The sequence below is a fragment of the Somniosus microcephalus genome, chromosome 25 (assembly GCF_052327205.1).
Source record: "Somniosus microcephalus isolate GS21.2 chromosome 25, FLI_Smic_1.0, whole genome shotgun sequence".
In the NCBI taxonomy this organism is placed as follows: Eukaryota; Metazoa; Chordata; class Chondrichthyes; order Squaliformes; family Somniosidae; genus Somniosus; species Somniosus microcephalus.
In genome coordinates this window covers 29,958,993-29,977,665 of record NC_141011.1, presented here as the reverse complement: position 1 = coordinate 29,977,665, position 18,673 = coordinate 29,958,993, and the positions used below count along the sequence as shown (strand labels likewise).

Sequence of the window (18,673 nt, the reverse complement as noted above, 5' to 3'; positions counted from 1 at the left end):
AATCTGCAAGGCTTCCTGCTCCATCAAACCACAGCAAAAGTCAGTGCCTCAGAGGAGAGATAATTGGAAAGAAAGCAGATATTGAGTACAACGGAGTCTCAATCCGAATCTGTGGAATAATCCACCGAGCGTGGGGGGTGCGGATCAAAGTAAATGAGGTAATGGAATAAAGATAGGTGGACGGGACTGTAGTTTGGGTCCTTACTCACTGCGGCACGTGGGGATGGGATGGCCTCTACTCCCAGCATTCTGTACACACAATGATTCTGACTTTTGCATTGGCTACTGTGAACTTATCTGTAATTACATGCATCTGTACCTAGCTGGACTGTATGGACCACAGAGACTCTAACGTGGCTCCTTCGGCTATGGGTGAAGAGCAATCACAGACCCAGCATACACTCACCATTAAGTTATAACCAACTTAGGAACCATTATCAAATTTCTTTCATGTATGTGGGGCATTACAAACACACAGCTCATCAAAAATGTGGGCACGAACTGCACAAGTTTAATTTGCTGAAGCACACCAAAAGCTCGCTGTGTAATATGCAGCTTTAGAAGGGCATCAGCTGAGTGCAGCTAGACATGTGAACGAATATAAATTTTATTCTACTATTTAAAAATGCCTACAGTTTGCATATTTAAAGTGACATTTAGTGTCAGAAACATTCAGCAGTGCATACAATAAACTGTGACACAGAACTGCAAACCAATTTAACAGCACATGTTGCAAAATTAATAGAGAATTCTTTTGTAAACTAAATTTTGTACAGGTTCCTCCAATGGCTGAATGGGCAAAGGCACCACCCGGGTATAGCACTGAACGACACAGACCAGATGGTCCCAGGATTCACCCCCCACCCCTGGTCTGTGCTGTGTTAGCTGATCTCAGTTAGGGCAGAAGTAGGGCTGCAACAATTGGCTTGAGCCCCAGTGGTAAGGAGGGAGAAAGAAATTAGCCAGGGTTCCCATTCTTGATCACTATTGAGTGATCGCCGTTAGAAAGACGTTGGGTGAGGACAGGATCAGTCTGGTCTCACACATAAAATGGCCACAAGGTGCTGGAGGGCATCCGGTGCTCGTGGAACTGGACCCCAGCAAAGACAGAAGGGAAGAAAATTGGAACGAAAAATGCAGCTGAGCTAAATGGCGAGTTGTGTGAATTGATGAACACACAATCTTGGGCAGTGTCATTTCACTGAAATCTCCTCACGGAAAGCTGATACTTAAGGGATGTTACAAAATCACACTCTGGGTTCAGAGCCTCATCTGCCAAAAGTGTATATAATAGGGAGTTCAGGCATGCGCTCCCCACAATTTCCCATCCATTAAACCACGGACACTACGTATATGGCCCTAGTGGGTGAGGCTCCATGGCAGGAGTGTGATTTCATAAAATGACTCCCAGAGTGTGAAATAACATTTTCAACAACACATTTAATTTAAGAGAGAAACATCACGAATGCGGATGATACATAAAAAAACATTCTGGCCAGTAGCAGCAACTACACAAAAGGATGGGTAAAATCAGGGAAAGACTCGAGATAAAAGAAACACTGCAAATCTGAAAAAACCTAAAATGCTGGAACTACAGTCAGCATCTAAGCGAGAAAGGACAGGTTGGCCCAGAAATAGGGGGCACACCCATTTCTGGGCTCACGGGGGATGCAGAGTACTTTACCAGGGAATGTGGGGTCGGGGGGGAACCGGGGGATTAGAGAATCGGGGTCCAGGGGAAGTTACTTAGCTTCTTGGTTGGGCCGAGCAGGCGATCAGCTTGGCTTGGTTTCTGAGTGGGGCTGGTGCTGTCATGGGCGGCCTCAGGGCAAACCAATCTTGGGAGAGGGGACCTTAAACGGGCACTAGGCTCCTTACTTGCATATGCAAAGGGCCAAACGCCTACTTCAGGGGCGGGTAAAGCACGCATTGTTTTTTTTGTCCTTACCCAATATGGGGAGTGGCGCACTTCCAGCCGGAAATGTGCACACGCTTCCTGCCCACCATATTGGGGGCCTTAGTCGTCTGACTAGCATCCGAAAAAGGGGCGCAGCACGAACCAATTATTAGGCAGTTATCTTTTAGGTTGTCTCTTCACCTATCCTTCCCCCATCAGATGCTGATCGACATGTTGAGCATTTCCAGTATTTTTTGCCTTTATTTCAGACCCTGCTCTCTTGCTGTGATGGACTGTGCAGATAGCAAGCCAGCTATAAATAGTCCTAAGCTTCTAACATTTAATACATTAAATACAGTTTATACTAGTTGCATTAGATACTGCTATACCGCAACCAAACACAGGAAAGTGTTGTTTCAGAAAGGTGCAGAGTAGATTATTTCAATTCGCTGGTTAACATTTATGGTTCAAGTCTCAAACACCTCATCTAATCTAGTACAGACACAAACTGTGTCTCTGAACCCTGCTTCGCTGATATTCTGCCGCAACTTTTAACCTAGCCTCCTCCAATTGAGATGACATAAACCACAATTAATTTTTAAATTCCAGTTGCGAAATGCTTCGGATGAAGCCACCACAGGCTGTTGCGTTAGGCCATACAGATCAGAAGGTGCTGGTTCAGGAGGTTCAATCCCTGGTCTGTCCGAATATCAAATCTCAGCATGCACAGTGCGGGGAAGGGAGGATTACAAATGGTTGCAACACCTTGCGCTGGGGAAGGGGAGGAGTGGAAAAATCTGCCAGGTTCCCCCCTCCTGATCACTATCCAGTGACTGCTCCTACGCATGTATGTGCCTGTGGACATCAGAGGAGGACAGTATCTGGCTGAGCTGTGGTGTCTCAACAGCAAAATAGGCTGCTGACACGCTGTCTAGACTTCCACATTTGGTTGCTGGCTTTCAGTTCCAGTACCTCAGCAAAAGTGACCATTTTCAGGAGCGGTTGGAGAAAATGGGGGGGGGACAGAACACAGCTGAAAAGTGCATTAGGCAGCAAAGTAAAGCTTCAAAATGACTTACTCGTTACACTTAACTTCAGAAAAGTCCGATACCTGCACTCGATTTCAACATGGGGAGGGGAGGGGAGGGGCAGGAGTTTCTTTCCCTCGCCCCAGCAGTGTGTTGGGAGGAGAGGATTGCAGCCTGTCTTTCTTCCTTCCTTTCCCTCAATATTGTGAGAAAATATACCATGCACAAGTCAATGAAGAAGGATTCTCATAGCGGAGGAAGACAGGAGGTAGGGCCAGAGGAACTAAACCTTGAGGTACAATAATTCAAGTATTTATGCAAATTCTAGTGAAAACAATGACTCAGACTCCTTCACATCATTACCAGTATCCCATCTGGTTTTAAACTCCACTCACTCACCAACGCCCTCATTTGTTGTTGTGCAAATTAAAAGAGTTTTATTCTCTTTCTATCCAGCCAACAAAGGGTTTGTGCGAACACAGCTTTTTAACCGGTTGATTCACCTGGTCCTTTTGCTTCACTTTACATGGCTCTGTTGCATCACAGAGCCAAATAACAAGACTGAGAAAATATTCAGGAAAAATAAAATAGAGCTGTATATTCCTGCTCTATCAAAATGTGGCTCAGATGCATTTCGGCACAAAATTCTACCAGCGGAACTACAGAATATCAATGAAGCTCAGGCCAAAAGGGTACATAGTATCGTTGCAGAATCCCTTCAAGCAGCCTGTCCATCCATAGGTTAAGTCTGTTGAGCAGTTGCTTGGTCCGTTTCACAGATGAATTCGAGCTGGGTGGAGACTGATGTGGGCTGGTCGTTTCCATTGCAGTAGCTCCACCATCTGGCCCACCTCCAGCTTGAGTTGGTTCCAAGCCATTTAGTGCACTGCTGTTCTCAGTTCCATTACAGAGTTCGGGTTTGAACAGGCAGAAGTACTTTCGGTGTCCATTTAAGGCCAACACATAGCCAATGTTGTTCTGGTTGTGGCAATTTTCATCTTGTACACTGGAAATTCGAGCAGGATCCTGGGCAAACTCCAACAGGTCTTCCAGCCACCTGCGATGTTTTGATAAGTTTAAAAAGGAGAAGTGCAGCGATTTATTCCTGACGCAAAATATGAAAAAGAAGAAAATATTTAGAGTTGCAAAAGGTGCACAGAGTTAAAACAGTTTCATCATCAACAAAATATAGATATTCCCCAAGGATAAAAAATATTGGAAATTAAAATTAAAAGAGAAATTGCTGAAAATATACATCAGGGTCAGTACCTGTAAAGAGAATAACCAGGTTAAAGTTTCATCTGTCCCCTGCAAAATTAATCTTCCGATGTGGACAGGTCTGCTGTGTATTTCCAGCATTTCCTGTTATTATAGATCCATAACTGAATGCATATTTAACTCTTAAACAGTCTTTTCAATCAGTAGCAGCAGTAAACAAAACAGTTACAACTATATGGTTAATGATTCTTTCCAGCATTTTGATTTTTTTTCTGTCTAAATCAACAAAAAGAGAAAATTAACATTGAAGATTCCTGATGGCGAGAACCCGGAGATGCTCTCTGTGGAGTGTCAGATGAGCTTTTTCTTTTATTGTCTTCATTATTCTTTGAATGAAGTTCTACCACTGAACCAGTTTACTGCACAGGAGGCTACCATATGATCCATCATATCTGTCCCTCTCTACTAGTACTTACAGACTAGAACTTCCATCATCCCATGGGGAAATCAGCTAGGGACAGTGTCCTCTCAAGAACTTGGATCCATTGTACATTGGTTCCAGTTGAGTGACCTGGTGGCCAGGTCACGTATGTGGCTTCAGGCGATTTCATCATCATATTAAAATAGTCATCCTAGCTCCAGAGACCTGGTGTTGGTCCAGGTTGAGTGACTTTGAATCCCAAAGTGAAGTGGCCCGAGTCCAAGCCATCAAGTGCAAGAGAAAGTCACAATGTCAGTGAAAGAGCCTCCCCTCAAGGTCTTCCTAAAAGGGTTCCTTTCACATTACTTGCATTGGAGGCAGTGCAGAGAATGTTCACTAGTTTGATTCCTGAGATGAAGGGGTTGTCTTATGAGGAAAGGTTGAGCAGGTTGGGCCTATACTCACTGGAGTTTAGAAGAATGAGGGGTGATCTTATTGAAACATATAAGATTCTGAGGGGGCTCGGCAGGGTAGATGTTGAGAGGATGTTTCCCCTCGTGGGGGTATCTAGAACTAGGGGGCATAGTTTCAGAATAAGGGGTCGCCCATTTAAAACGGAGAGAAGGAGGAATTTCTTCTTTCAGAGGGTCGTGAATCTTTGGAATTCTCTACCCCAGAGAGCTGTGGAGGCGGAGTCAGCGAATATATTCAAGGCGGAGATTGACAGATTTTTGAACTACAGGGGAGTCAAGGGTTTATAGGGAGCAGGCAGAAAAGTGGAGTTCAGGCCAAGATCAGATCAGCCAAGCTCTTGTTGAATGGCGGAGCAGGCTCGAGGGGCCGAATGGCCTACTCCTGCTCCTGTTTCTTATGTCCTCAGTAACTGAAGGCTTATCCCAACATATAGCGTGTTTTCTTAAGATGGTAGCAACACCTCCAGCCAAGCCACCAATCTAAGAAGGGGTGTCCCATAGAGCTTCCCTGCCTAGGCCAGGTTCTGTGTCACCAAACGTGATAAGCCACCCCAGTGTTCATTATATCCTCCAAGACCTGTGGCTATTTTTACAGAAGTACAAAGGAACCTCCCATCTTTGAGATGTAGGGAAGGCCTCCATTCCAAGAGCTATTACAAACAACAGGGGGGGGAGATCATCTGATGAGAAGGGCAATGCAGGGATGTGAATTTCTTAAATGGACAATATCCATGTGATTTTGCCAATCTCCTTGAAGGCAATCCCTATTTGTATGTGGAGGTAGAACAGATAAGGATGAACTTGAATTATGGCATAAAGGTACAGAAATATATTATCAGTTTAAGAATAGTGAAACCAATACTTGCCTCATTAAACAAGCAACATAATGTGACTAATGTTAACTTCCAGGATGGTTCAGCTGATTAAAGCAGTGAGTAGCTGAGCCATACAGACCAGAAAGGTCCCAGGTTTGAATCCTGGGCTACGATGAGTTGGCTGATCTCAGTAGGGGCACTACAAGAGGGAGAAGATTTTTAAAAATCAGCCAGGGTTCCCATTCCAGTTTACTATTCAGTGACTCCTGCTTGAAATGTGGATGTGTGCACTTCAAGTGAGGATCACCTGTGTTAATCCCTGCGGTTGACTAACTTGCCAACACTCACTATTCAGGCTCACACAAAGGACACTTGGGTGACGGGTGCTGTGGAACTGGCAAGGTCTTCAGGAGAGAAGGGAAAAAAATTATTGTTGCTAATGCCAAGAAAAAAAAACCCTGATCAGTAGAATGTGGTTCTTCTTGGTGTGTGTATGTGGTTGGGGCCAGACCGGGTAGGGGTAAACAATGCTAAAAGTTATTTGATTGTAGGGGGACCACAACAGTGTCCAATAATGTTCTCACCTTACATAATTCACAGACATGCACTTTCCAGCAAGGGTCACTCGGTAGTGATCAGGAGCAGGAACCCTGGCTGACATCTGCTCTCAAGTCCAATTGTAGAGTCCCCTACTACTGCGCTATCTGTGATCAGGTAACTCAGCACAGACTAAGGTTGAACCTGGGACCTTCTGATGTGCATAGCTTAATAGTGCACTAGGCAGTGCATTTCCCAGCAGAGTCTTGCTGTAATTTTTCCCCCCTATACTGCACTCACCAGGTAACAGGATACACTTCGTGTGCAAACTTTTGTATTAAAGCATTCTTTGTGGCATCAGTAACCACAACCAGCACATTGATGTTTCCAGGCATCAGCCGTACAAGGTTGCTGGTATAGTTGATGTAGGTCAGTTCAGTCACTTCCACAAAACTCTGCTCCGTGGACCTATTACAGTAAAGAAAGGATTCGTTATCTAACTGGTGGAGTCTTCTTCAGTCTTCAGATTTGATATATCGTTCACATACAGCTTGGATAACCCCTGCCTGCCAAGTAGGTTTCAAGAACAAATACCATGAAGGATTATGTCCCTTTAAGACTTTTGATATTCATAGTCACGGAGTCAAAATCCTGGAACTCCCTACCTAACAGCACTGTGGAAGTAGCTTCACAACACAGACTGCACCTCACCACCACCTTCTCAAGGGCAATTAAGGATGGGCAATAAATGCTGGCCTTGCCAGAAACGCCCACATCCTGTGAATGAATTTTTTTTTTTTTTTTTAAATTGCAAAAAAATTAAATTAAAAGTTGCATGTGATCTCCTTCCCTTCCATGCCATATATAAATTCAATCCTTTAGTATCCCCCTTAGTACCTATTCTTTAGGTGAGTCTCAACAGGCTAATCAACTATGGTGGGTGTCACAGTTGAGCCCAAACCTGTTCTCAACTGACACTCACACTTTCCAGCAAGAGTTAATGCACAGCATTGAGGTATATACACAATGTACGAGACTGCGCCCCCTTTCTTGTGCCGGTATATCTGCGCGTCAAGGTTTTGAGACAGCTAGAGCATATGTGACCTGTGTAGGGCGCGGCTTAGGGGACATTATTGAATGTGTTTGATTCAGAGTGGTAGGTTGGGTATAATAAGGCCACGAGTCCCAAGTGCTGCATGGCAGAGACAGACAGAAAAACGTGCATGTGAATTGCACGGTTTAATTGTTCAGATGGCCATACCTTGAACTCCTGGTGGTGTTGGTTTGCTGCTTTTTTGATGCATCCTGAACCTTGGTTGTTGCTGGTTCTTCCTCTTTTTCAGACTCGGACCTCCTCTCCAGATCATTCGGTTCCCTGAAATTTTTAAATAAAATGAATCGATTTGCAGAAACCTTTTTTCTCCAGACCAGGAGTGCACTTTTCCGCTTCCCAAATTGCGGTATGTTTTGCTACTTGGTCTTAACTCCCATGTGCAATAGTACAGGAGATCAACTAGTATATCCTGCAGCAAGTGCACCTCAATGTGTCACACATGCACTGAATATGCCACATTTGCAAAAATCATATTCATGAAACAGCAACAAATGACCCCTGATCAATCTTAAAACAACAGCTTGATTTATATAAAAGCAAAAATACGGCAGATGCTGGAAATCTGAAATAAACACAGAAAATGCTGGCAATACTCAGCAGGTCAGGCAGGATCTGTGGAGAGAGAAACAGAGTTAATGTTTCAGGTCGATGACCTTTCGTCAGAACTGGCAAAAGTTAGAGATGTGACAGGTTTTAAGCAAGTGCAGGGGCAGGGAAAGGGGGGAGGGGAGGAAGGAACAAAATACAGGAAACTCTCGTTTAAACGGCACCTAAATATCCGGAATTCTCTATTAACCAGCAAAATTCCTCACTCCGAAAACAACACCTCAATAACCGGCAATGTTGCCGAGTCCAAGTCTCCCACGGTGGCCGAGTTAGTCAGTGGGGGTAGTTCTCCAAACTGCTACTACTCGGCTTCTTGGCGCTGTCGGAAGTCAGAACACCTCAATACCCCTGTAACAGGAGTCTGACTCTCCCGCGCTGCCGGTAGCCTCTTCTGATCCGCCATGTTACAGGGGGTACTGTGTGTCTCCCATGCTGCTGGTAGTCATTGCATTATGAAAATCCCAAAAGTTGGTCCAAGCAAAAGGAAGAGTGGTGTTAACTTTAAAAACAGAAAATCGACACATATGCCAACAACTAGAAAGGGGAGAGAAGCGTATCAACATTATGAATGAATTCTGTAGGTGAGTACCCAATTACTGTATACTGCACATTTCTTGATTTTAAAATTTTTCTTTGTTAAAAATAGCCTCGGTAGATAACCCTCTCCGTCATCCGGAATTTTTGATCAACCGGCAACACACCGGTCCCGTCGGTACCGGATACCAAAGAGTTTCCTGTAGCTTGATTTATATAGCGCCTTTAATGTACAAAACTCCCCAAGGAACTTCAGAACGGCGTGATCAGACACCAATGGATGCTAAGCCAACAGAGGAGATATTAGGAGGGGTGACCAAAAGCTTGGGCAAACAGAAGGAGGTGGAGTGACAGAAAAGTCCACAAAGGGAATTCTAGAACCTGGGCCTAGACAGTTGAAGGCACAGCCATCAATGGAAGGTGGAATGTACAAGAGGCCAGATTCAGAGGAACATACGAACATGACAGGCAGGAAAAGACCAGCTGGCCCATCAAGCCTGCCCCACGAACGGAGAGTTCTGGCAAGGTTATAGGGCTAGAGGAGGTTATAGAGCTAGGGACCTCAAGGCCATGAAGGATGGGACGTTTAAATTGGAGGGGTTGGGGACCTGGAGCCAACACAGGTCAGCAAGGACAGGGTTGATGGTTGAGCGGGACTTGGTGCAGCTTAGGAGTCTGACCAGGAGAGCATAGAAGTAATCGAGACTGGCGGCGACCCACAGTCTTGGATGAGGATTTCAGCAGCAGATAGGCTAAAGCATGGATGGAGGCAGGTGATATTACAGAGGCGATAGTAGGTGGTTTTTGTGATGGAGAGGATATGGAGTCAAAAATTCAGCTCAGGGTCAAATACAACGCCTAGTTTGCAAACAATCTGGTTCAACGCAAGACAGTTGCCGAGGAGGGGATGGAATCAGCGACAAGGGTACTGGGTTTGTGGCGGGAGTTGAATACAATGGCATTGGTCTTCCCAATGTTTAACTAGAGGAAATTGCAGCTCATTCAAGACTGGATGGTGGACAAGTAGTCTGACAACACAGAGGCAGTAGAGGGTTCAAAAGTGATGATAGATACAGTCCCCACTGCCAATAGCGGGCGCATTGGTGGTAATGTCATTTGACCACTATACGCGATGAATGGTAAAACCAAAAACGCGAAGTAACATATTTTAAAAAACAGGCAAACTCCACTTAGCAACTACCTCTACTAATTGTTAGTAGTTGCATCCAGAATCTCATCACAAAGGTAATCACACTTTAACAGCTGATTGAAACTACTTGAAGACCCGACTGACTGAAATCAGCAGACCCTTTTAAATCGGTAAATACAATACAGGGCATTAACAAGCTGCGAACAGCTCATTTAAATGGCTATGTCTAATGATACCTCTGTGGTCCAAATAAAGGAATTGATTATTCTCAGGATGTGGGAGGACAATACTCACCCAACACTTTGTCTGGAATGTGTAATTTGATCCAGTCTGCTGTAGAGTAATTCAAGTTCTCTGCAATGTGTAATTTGATCCAGTCATTGTCAGGCAGGCGACAAGAGTTCAGACTAGGCACAGTGCTAATACTCCCGAGTTCAGACAATGCTACCGAGTTCGGTGAACGCACTGTGCTAACACTACGGATTTCAGAGAACGCACAGTGCTAACACTCCCGATTACAGAGAATACACAGCGCTAACACTACCGAGTTCAGACAGGAAGGGGTGAGACCATGGAGGAATTTGAACACGAGGATAAGAATTTTAAAATCAAGGTGTTGCCAGACCAGGAGCCAATGTAGGTTAGCGAGCACAGGGGTGATGGGTGAACGGGGCTTGCTCCGAGTTAGGACACGGGCAGCAGGGTTTTGGATGGGTTCAAATTTATGGAGGGTGGCAGAGGGGAGGCCGGCCAGGAGAACATTGGAATAGTCGAGTCTGGAGGTAATAAAGGCATTGATGAGGCTTTCAGCAGCAGAAGTGCTGGGGTGGGGCGGAGACTGGCAACGTTGTGGAGGTGGAAGTAGGTGGTCTTTGTGATGGAGAGGATATGGGGTCGGGAGCTCAGTTCAGGGTCAAATAGGATGCCGAGGTTACAAACAGACTGTTTCAGCCTGAGACAGTGACAAGCGAGGGGAATGGAATCAATAGTGAGGGAACGGAGTTTGTGGCAGGATCCGAAGACAATGTCTTAGATCTTCCCAGTGTTTACTTGCAGGAATTTGCACTTCATCCAAGACATAACGTTGGACAAGCAGCCGGACAACACAGAATCAGTGGTGGGGCCGAGAGATGGTCGAGCTGCGTGTCACCAGTATACATGTGCAACCTGATGTCATGTCTTCGGATTATGTCGCCAAGGGGCAGCATGTAGATAAGATATATGATGGGGCCAAGGATAGATCCATGGGGGATGGCAGAGGTAACAGTGCGAGGGAGGGAAGAGAAGCCATTGCAGGAGATTCTCTGGCTACGACTGGATTTGTAATGGTGGAACAAAATAAAGACATTTCCACTCAGCTGGACAATGGAGGCGAGGTGTTGGAGGAGGATGATGTGGTCAACCATGTTAAAAGCTACTGAAATAAAGTGCACCACGGCCATAGTCGCAGAGGATGTCCCTTTTGACTCTGATTAGGGCCGAAACCTCATTGGGCAGGTACAAACATGGAGTTGCGGGAAAGATGGCAGACAGGAATGGGACCAGCGGACAGCAGCATTGCCTTCTACTCCACAGCTGCAGATAACGCACAATGTCTTTTGGAATACAGGCGATAGCTGTTCGGAATTGCAGGCAACACAAACTATGCCATCTCTTCACTCCTACAGCTTCTCTGCCAGTTGGGTTATGTGTATCTATGAATGCTGCTCATCTTCCTTCCATTGCTCCTTCTCTTCCTCATTCAAAAAAAAGAGATCACAAGAGCAGGTCAGAGGCTGGGTATTCTGCGGCGAGTGTCTCACCTCCTGACTCGCCAAAGCCTTTCCACCATCTACAAGGCACAAGTAAGGAGTGCGATGGAATACTCTCCACTTGCCTGGATGAGTGCAGCTCCAACAACACTCAAGAAGCTTGACACCATCCAGGACAAAGCAGCCCGCTTGATTGGCACCCCATCCATCACCTTAAACATTCACTCCCGCCACCACTGGCGTACCGTGGCTGCAGTGTGTACAAGATGCACTGCAGCAACTCGCCAAGGCTTCTTCGGCAGCACCTCTCAAACCCGCGACCTCTTCCACCTAGAACGACAAGGGCAGCAGGCGCATGAGAACACCACCAGCTCCAAGTTCCACACCATCCTGACTTAGAAATATATTGCTGATCCTTCATCGTTGCTGGGTCAAAATCCTGGAACTCCCTCCCTAACAGCACTGTGGGAGTACCTTCACCACACGGACTGCAGCGGTTCAAGAAGGCGGCTCACCACCACCTTCTCAAGGGCAATTAGGGATGGGCAATAAATGCTGGCCTTGCCCACATCCCATAAACAAATTTTTAAAAAACTATGGCTGGCCAAGGCCATTTGGATCGCCAGGAATCAAGTTTTGATCCCTCTTTGTGTGAAGAATGATTTCTTTGATCTCATTCCTACATTTGGATCTATGTTGTTTTCTCCTACACCAGCAATCCTCCTTGTGGCATTTCTCTGCACTGGCCACAGCACATCAGTAGCTCCCTTGTGCCTCAGTGACCAGAACTGCACAAGGGAGTCAAGGTGTGGTCTGAGCAACAGACTGTTCACAACTTCCTCTGACATAAAGGCTTGGACCTTCCTTCTGAAAGCCACCCAGAAGGTCTGGCAAGTGAAGTGGGGCACGGCCCCTCAGCCAAAACACTGCACCAGAACTGACCATCTCGATTTTTGCCATGATTTCCCTCCCATGACCCCTCTGTGTATCCGATTATTTAGCTGGCAGTGCACCCACTTGAATTAAATGAACGGTTGAGGGGGGTGGGTGGGGTTATGTAAACACACAGGGGTGCGATTCTGGAACAAGGATTTGACTGGGAATCGCATCTACTATGTTGAAACTTCAGTTTCTGAGCTGTCAAGGCTACTTTATAATGACTTCCATCTAAGGAAGCAGTAACTGTTGCCACTACAGAAGTGACAACAACTCTTATGCCCTACTCCTAATGTCTGGCTGGTGGCTACGTTGATCTCCTGGTCTGCCACAGTCACCAGAGTCTTCCTCATTTCATGTCACCTCATTGCATTGCAGGTGCGGTTCTGGACTCCTCCAATTGTCCCATCAAAAGCACCATGAAAGAAGAGATGGTTCTCCACTGCCTGCATGCGAGACCAATGCTCCTGAATCATTGATCTTTACCAGCCTAGGCCCGAGATCTTGGAATCCTCAGCTGAGGGCTCTTGCTTATGTTACCGGGAATTATAGACCGGTAAGTCTGACATCAGTAGTGGGGAAAATGCTAGAGTCCATTATAAAAGACGTAATACTAGAGCACTTGAAAAAGTGACAGGATCGGACAAAGTCAACATGGATTTACAAAAGGTAAATCATGCTTGACTACTGAAATTTTTTGGGAGGATGTAACTGGTAGAATAGATAAGGGAGAACCAGTGGATGTGGTGTATTTGGACTTTCAGAAGGCTTTCGATAAGGTCCCACATAAGAGATTAGCGTGCAAAGTTAAAGCACACGGAATTGGGGGTAAGGTATCTTGGACAGAGAACTGGTTGGCAGACAGGAAGCAAAGAGTTGGAATAAACAGGTCTTTTTCCGAGTGGCAGGCAGTGACTAGTGGGGTATCGCAGGGATCGGTGCTAGGACCCCAGCTATTCACAATATATATATTAATGATCTAGACGAGGGAACTAGATGTAATATCTCCAAGTTTGCAGACGACGCAAAGCTGGGTGGGCGTGTGTGCTGTGAGGAGGATGCCGAGAAACTCCAGTATGATTTGGACAGGTTGGGTGATTATACTGCATTTACCATGCATCTGCCCAATGTGGATAAATGCAAAGTTATCCACTTTGGTGGCAAAAACAGGAAGACAGATTATTATCTGAACGGCAATAGATTGGGACAAAGGGAAGTGCAACGAGACCTGGGTGTCCTTGTGCACCAGTCGCTGAAGGTAAGCATGCAGGTGCAGCAGGCGGTTAAGAAGGCAAATGGTATGTTGGCCTTCATAACGAGATGATTTGAGTACAGGAGCAAGGATGTCTTGCTGCAGTTGTACAGGACCTTGGTGAGACCACACCTTGATTATTGTGTGCAGTTTTGGTCGCCTTATCTGAGGAAGGATGTTCTTGCCATGGAGGGAGTGCAGCGAAGATTCACCAGACTGATACCTGGGATGGCAGGAATGACGTATGAGGAGAGATTGGGTCGATTAGGCTTATATTCGCTAGAGTTTAGAAGAATGAGAGGGGATCTCATTGAAACTTATAAAATTCTAACAGGACTAGACAGACTAGATGCAGGAAGGATGTTCCCGATGGCAGGGGAGTCCAGAACCAGGGGTCACAGTCTAAGGATAAGGGGTAAGCCATTTAGGACTGAGGCCCAGAGAGTGGTGAACCTGTGGAATTCTCTACCACACAAGGCAGTTAAGGCCAATTCATTAAATATATTCAAGAAGGAGTTAGATATATTTCTTAAGGCTAAAGGGATCAAGGGATATGGGGAGAAAGCAGGGACAGGGTACTGAATTTGGATGATCAGCCATGATCTCATTAAATGGCGGAACAGGCTCAAGGGGCCGAATGGCCTACTCCTGCTCCTATCTTCTATGTCTATGTCTATGTCACCTGGGGAGACAGATGTCTCCTCAAGTTGCCTACCCGCTCCTACTGCTCTGGGATCCACCCAGTATTATCTGCTCTGTCAGTAAAAGCACCTCCCTAAATGGGTGTATCTGAGCTGTTGCTTGAGTAAACAAGATGGGTGGATTAAGTGCAGTAAGGGTCCTTCTGGAGTCACCAACCTGCTCAGATGCTTCTTTCTCCAAGCATTCAGCACCTTTGAGGGATACGAAGGACAACCAACTGTCTTGTGCATCATAAGGTTGTGCCACTCTTTGGTATTGCAGTGTTTCCCTGCACTTCGTCAAGAGCTGACTGCTGCCATTGCAATGGCTTTACAATGATTCTCAGAACTTTGGCCCGGAGGTGGGTGGTAATTGTTGAAGTGCATTGCACCAAGATATGAAGAGAACGCAAGTGAGGAGGTACAAAACTAGTTCTGTGGCCAGGCAGAGGAGCAGCACAGTAGCTGCTTCCCTGGTTTAGTGCTGAACAAATGGACAAGCAGGTGAATGAAGTAGCTATGAGGATAGGCCAGACTGGCAAGCAAGGCCACACACTACAGAAAGCTGTATGGCACCAATTTGTGCCAATCATTGTGAACCCCAAGTCCTGCATGGCACTTTATCCACATGATCTGTAAAAACTCCCATGAGCCTCCGTCTACTGCGAGAATGAGGCCTCCACATTGAGCAGCATCCCACCTCGCTTTGACTCTGAAAACCCTCCACGCCAGCCCAACCCAGCAATTGACCCATAGGCCCCTTCAAATATGTGACCCCATGAACGGGTACTTCAAGCTCACGTGGGGTGCTGTAGCTGTTTCCGAGGCTGAATTTGACAAATCCACAGCATTGATTATTTCACATAATTTGAGCTGCAAGGCTGGTTTAGTGAGGCACATTTCATTCAACTAGAACAGGCAAGGGTGATGTCATTGGAAGCGACATCACTAGACGCAGCTTTAGCATGCACTGTGATGTCATCGGGTGGCCCGCCGCATGCTCAGTGACATCATTAGGTTGCCCAGCACATGCTCAGTGACATCAGTGGGTTGCCCAGCACATGCTCAGTGACATCAGTGGGTTGCCCAGCACATGCTCAGTGACATCATTGGGTTGCCCAGCACATGCTCAGTGACATCATTGGGTTGCCCAGCACATGCTCAGTGACATCATTGGGTTGCCCAGCGTATGCTCAGTGACATCACTGGGTTGCCCAGCACATGCTCAGTGACATCATTGGGTTGTCCAGCGTATGCTCAGTGACATCACTGGGTTGCCCAGCGTATGCTCAGTGACATCACTGGGTTGCCCAGCACATGCTCAGTGACATCATTGGGTTGCCCAGCGTATGCTCAGTGACATCACTGGGTGGCCTGGCACATGCTCAGTGACATCATTGGGTTGCCTAGCACATGCTTAGTGACATCAGTGGGTTGCCCAGCACATGCTCAGTGACATCACTGGGTGGCCTGGCACATGCTCAGTGACATCATTGGGTTGCCCAGCACATGCTCAGTGACATCACTGGGTGGCCTGGCACATGCTCAGTGACATCATTGGGTTGCCCAGCACATGCTCAGTGACATCACTGGGTGGCCTGGCACATGCTCAGTGACATCACTGGGTGGCCTGGCACATGCTCAGTGACATCATTGGGTTGCCCAGCACATGCTCAGTGACAACATCGGGCAGCCCAGCGCATGCGAGGAAGGATGACTTCTCAGGTCGACCGAAAACTGGAAGTATCCACATTGTTACTAATCACTGTCAAACTAAACATTCTGGGAGAAATCCATGGTGATTGATGGGGCATCGTGTGTCAGGTGGGGGGAAAAGGGAGAACGTGATCCATCTCCCCGTCTGGATCATGTTCTCCCTCTCTTACGCATCCCCTTAGAACTGGATCACGTTCCTGCTCACTTCCTTGGCTCTCCATGCTCTCGCTCCCCCCACCCCACTGTGCTCTGCTCCCCCAGTGCACTTAATGCGGAAGAGGACAGATGCGAACGGATCAGACTCCTTTTATCACTGGGCATCACTTGGACATTTGCCCACCACATATTTCATATCCACACTTGTATGTAGACCGCCCCCCCCCAAACAAAAACAAAAAACACTCAGAGAAAAAACAGGTTCATGTTTTGGGCAGAAACTCTTCCTCCGAACTCCCAGTTCTCCACTCAAAACACTAACCTGCCTTTTCTCTTGCAGATGCTGATGAACCTGCCGGGTGCTTCCAGTATTCAGTTTTTTTGTAGTTCTATGGTATGAAGCTCCATGCTGCTTACCCAAAGGCTTGAATGACGAATGCTCCAAACAGAATGAAAATCACAGAAAAAAGCAGAGAAATCAAAGGCATCATTTCCCTCCTGAAACAGAAAAAGAAACAGGTTAGCAGAGCGCACTCATTTGCTGGGTAATAAAACAAACATACGTACACTTAACAGTGGAAATACACTGACCAGTTGGTGCACAGCAACTTTAACATGATCACTAAAGAATCCAAAAACACGACATCCAGCTTATAATGAGCCAAGTCCTTTCACTCCCTGGGTGCACAGCCAAAGAATGTTTTGGGTAGATGAATGCAAATTTTTTTAACCACAGCAAACTCTAATCCATTGCTTACAATATTAGCAGCACAACTCTAGTATGCAACAGCAGGGCAATACCAGCACAGGACGATAGCATTGATCCCAGCAGGGAAATCCCATCAGAGAGTGGCAAGGCAACCCCCTGCATGAACAGCAGGCCAACCACAGCACCAAACAACAGCACTGATCCCAGCCAGGAATGACAGGGCAACACCAGCACGCAAGAGCAGGTCTGCCCCAGCAGCATTGATCCTCGCACTGAACGGCAACCCCAGCATCAAACATCTTGACAAAAACACATTTTCTGCAAACTATACTATAAAACCTTAACCATCTACTCAATTTCTGGCAACTTGTGTCTCCACGCATCAGGGTACAATAAGCCACGTTAGTGATGACTGGCATTGACATCAGGTACATACCAGTTCTGAGTGAACCCAGATTCCCAGATCTGCGATGCATAATCTGTTATAGCATACAGCCAGCGAAGGAGGAACATCTGCAGAGAGAGCATTGGGTACGAGTTTTACAAACCAGCTCAGCATTTACTAAAAACAACTTCCTGGCGCACAGACAATGCAAAGGTAATTCCTGAAACTACAACAGCAGCTTGTTTGTAGAGCTTAGTCACACCTGAACATGCACTTGGTGAACTACTGTAAGATAGTCACAGTTGTGCTAAACTGTATCTCATTTACTGATGAACCAGATTGAAACAAACAAAACGTCTTGAACTGAAGTGTGTGTGTGTGTGTGTGTGTGTGTGTATAAATGTACTATATTCTGATTTTCAAACAGAAGATTATATTCATTCATGTTCAGGTGTTTAGTGTTTTTTTTTGTACTTCTGTTTCCCTGATGAGATGAACTAGTCCTAAAACTTGTACTGATAATCAGGAATGATCGTGGTTAAATGAAAAAAAAGTTTTCTACAGACATTATGCAGCAGGATAAACCTAAACTTCACACACTTACTATAGTTCAATAATTAAATTTAAATTTATTCGGTATAACACTGTAACCCTTAAGACAAGCAGGTTTTGCAGGTTTACGCTTGCTCTCTATTGGTTTCTACTTGTAGGTCATCAGACACTGACACTTCAAAATTATCCAGCAGTTTCTCCCATTTGCATATAACATTCCTGTTGTACAATCTTAAACTTTAGAGCACCACATGATTCATTGGGAAATGAACAGCAACAATGGACTTTTATATTATACCAGGAACTGAGGAGAAGCAGTGAAGAACAGCTGCTTATCAATTTTCTGTTGGATTATATGCAAACACCATCTGTTTATATATAAATTAATTATATTAGCTAACGAGTGAGATGATGAGTCACAGAGTTATACAGCACAGTAAGAGGCCCTTCGGCCCATCACGTCCACGCCGGCCATCAAGCCCTGTCTAATCTAATCCCATTTTCCAGCATTTGGTCCGTAGCCTTGTATGCTATGGCATTTCAAGTGCTCATCCAAATGCTTCTTGAATGTTGTAAGAAGTCACACCAGGTTATAGTCCAACAGCTTTATTTGAAATCACAAGCTTTCGGAGCGCTGCTCCTTCGTCAGGTGAAGTGGAGAAATGCATAAAGACACAGCTTATATAGTCAGAGAATCATGTCAGATGTTTACAGGTAATGTTTCCAACTGCCATTTATCACAC

General features: G+C 45.8%; 1 protein-coding gene across 2 annotated transcripts in view; it reads right to left on the bottom strand.

Moving 5' to 3' along the window:
• Positions 1-591: 591 nt before the first annotated feature.
• Positions 592-18,673, bottom strand: part of dnajc16 (DnaJ (Hsp40) homolog, subfamily C, member 16) — a 49,950-nt gene continuing 31,868 nt past the window's right edge. Inside the window, exons 13-18 of one of the 2 annotated variants that reach the window (XM_085967030.1) lie at positions 17,430-17,506; positions 16,702-16,782; positions 10,088-10,147; positions 7,651-7,764; positions 6,690-6,857; positions 592-4,030 (exon numbers count right to left, since the gene is read on the bottom strand). In XM_085967030.1, the coding sequence (XP_085823156.1) occupies positions 3,595-4,030; positions 6,690-6,857; positions 7,651-7,764; positions 10,088-10,147; positions 16,702-16,782; positions 17,430-17,506 (936 nt within the window). In that variant the 3' untranslated portion in view covers positions 592-3,594. The remainder of the gene's footprint in view (positions 4,031-6,689; positions 6,858-7,650; positions 7,765-10,087; positions 10,148-16,701; positions 16,783-17,429; positions 17,507-18,673) is intronic. The other variant, XM_085967031.1, reaches the window with a different exon arrangement.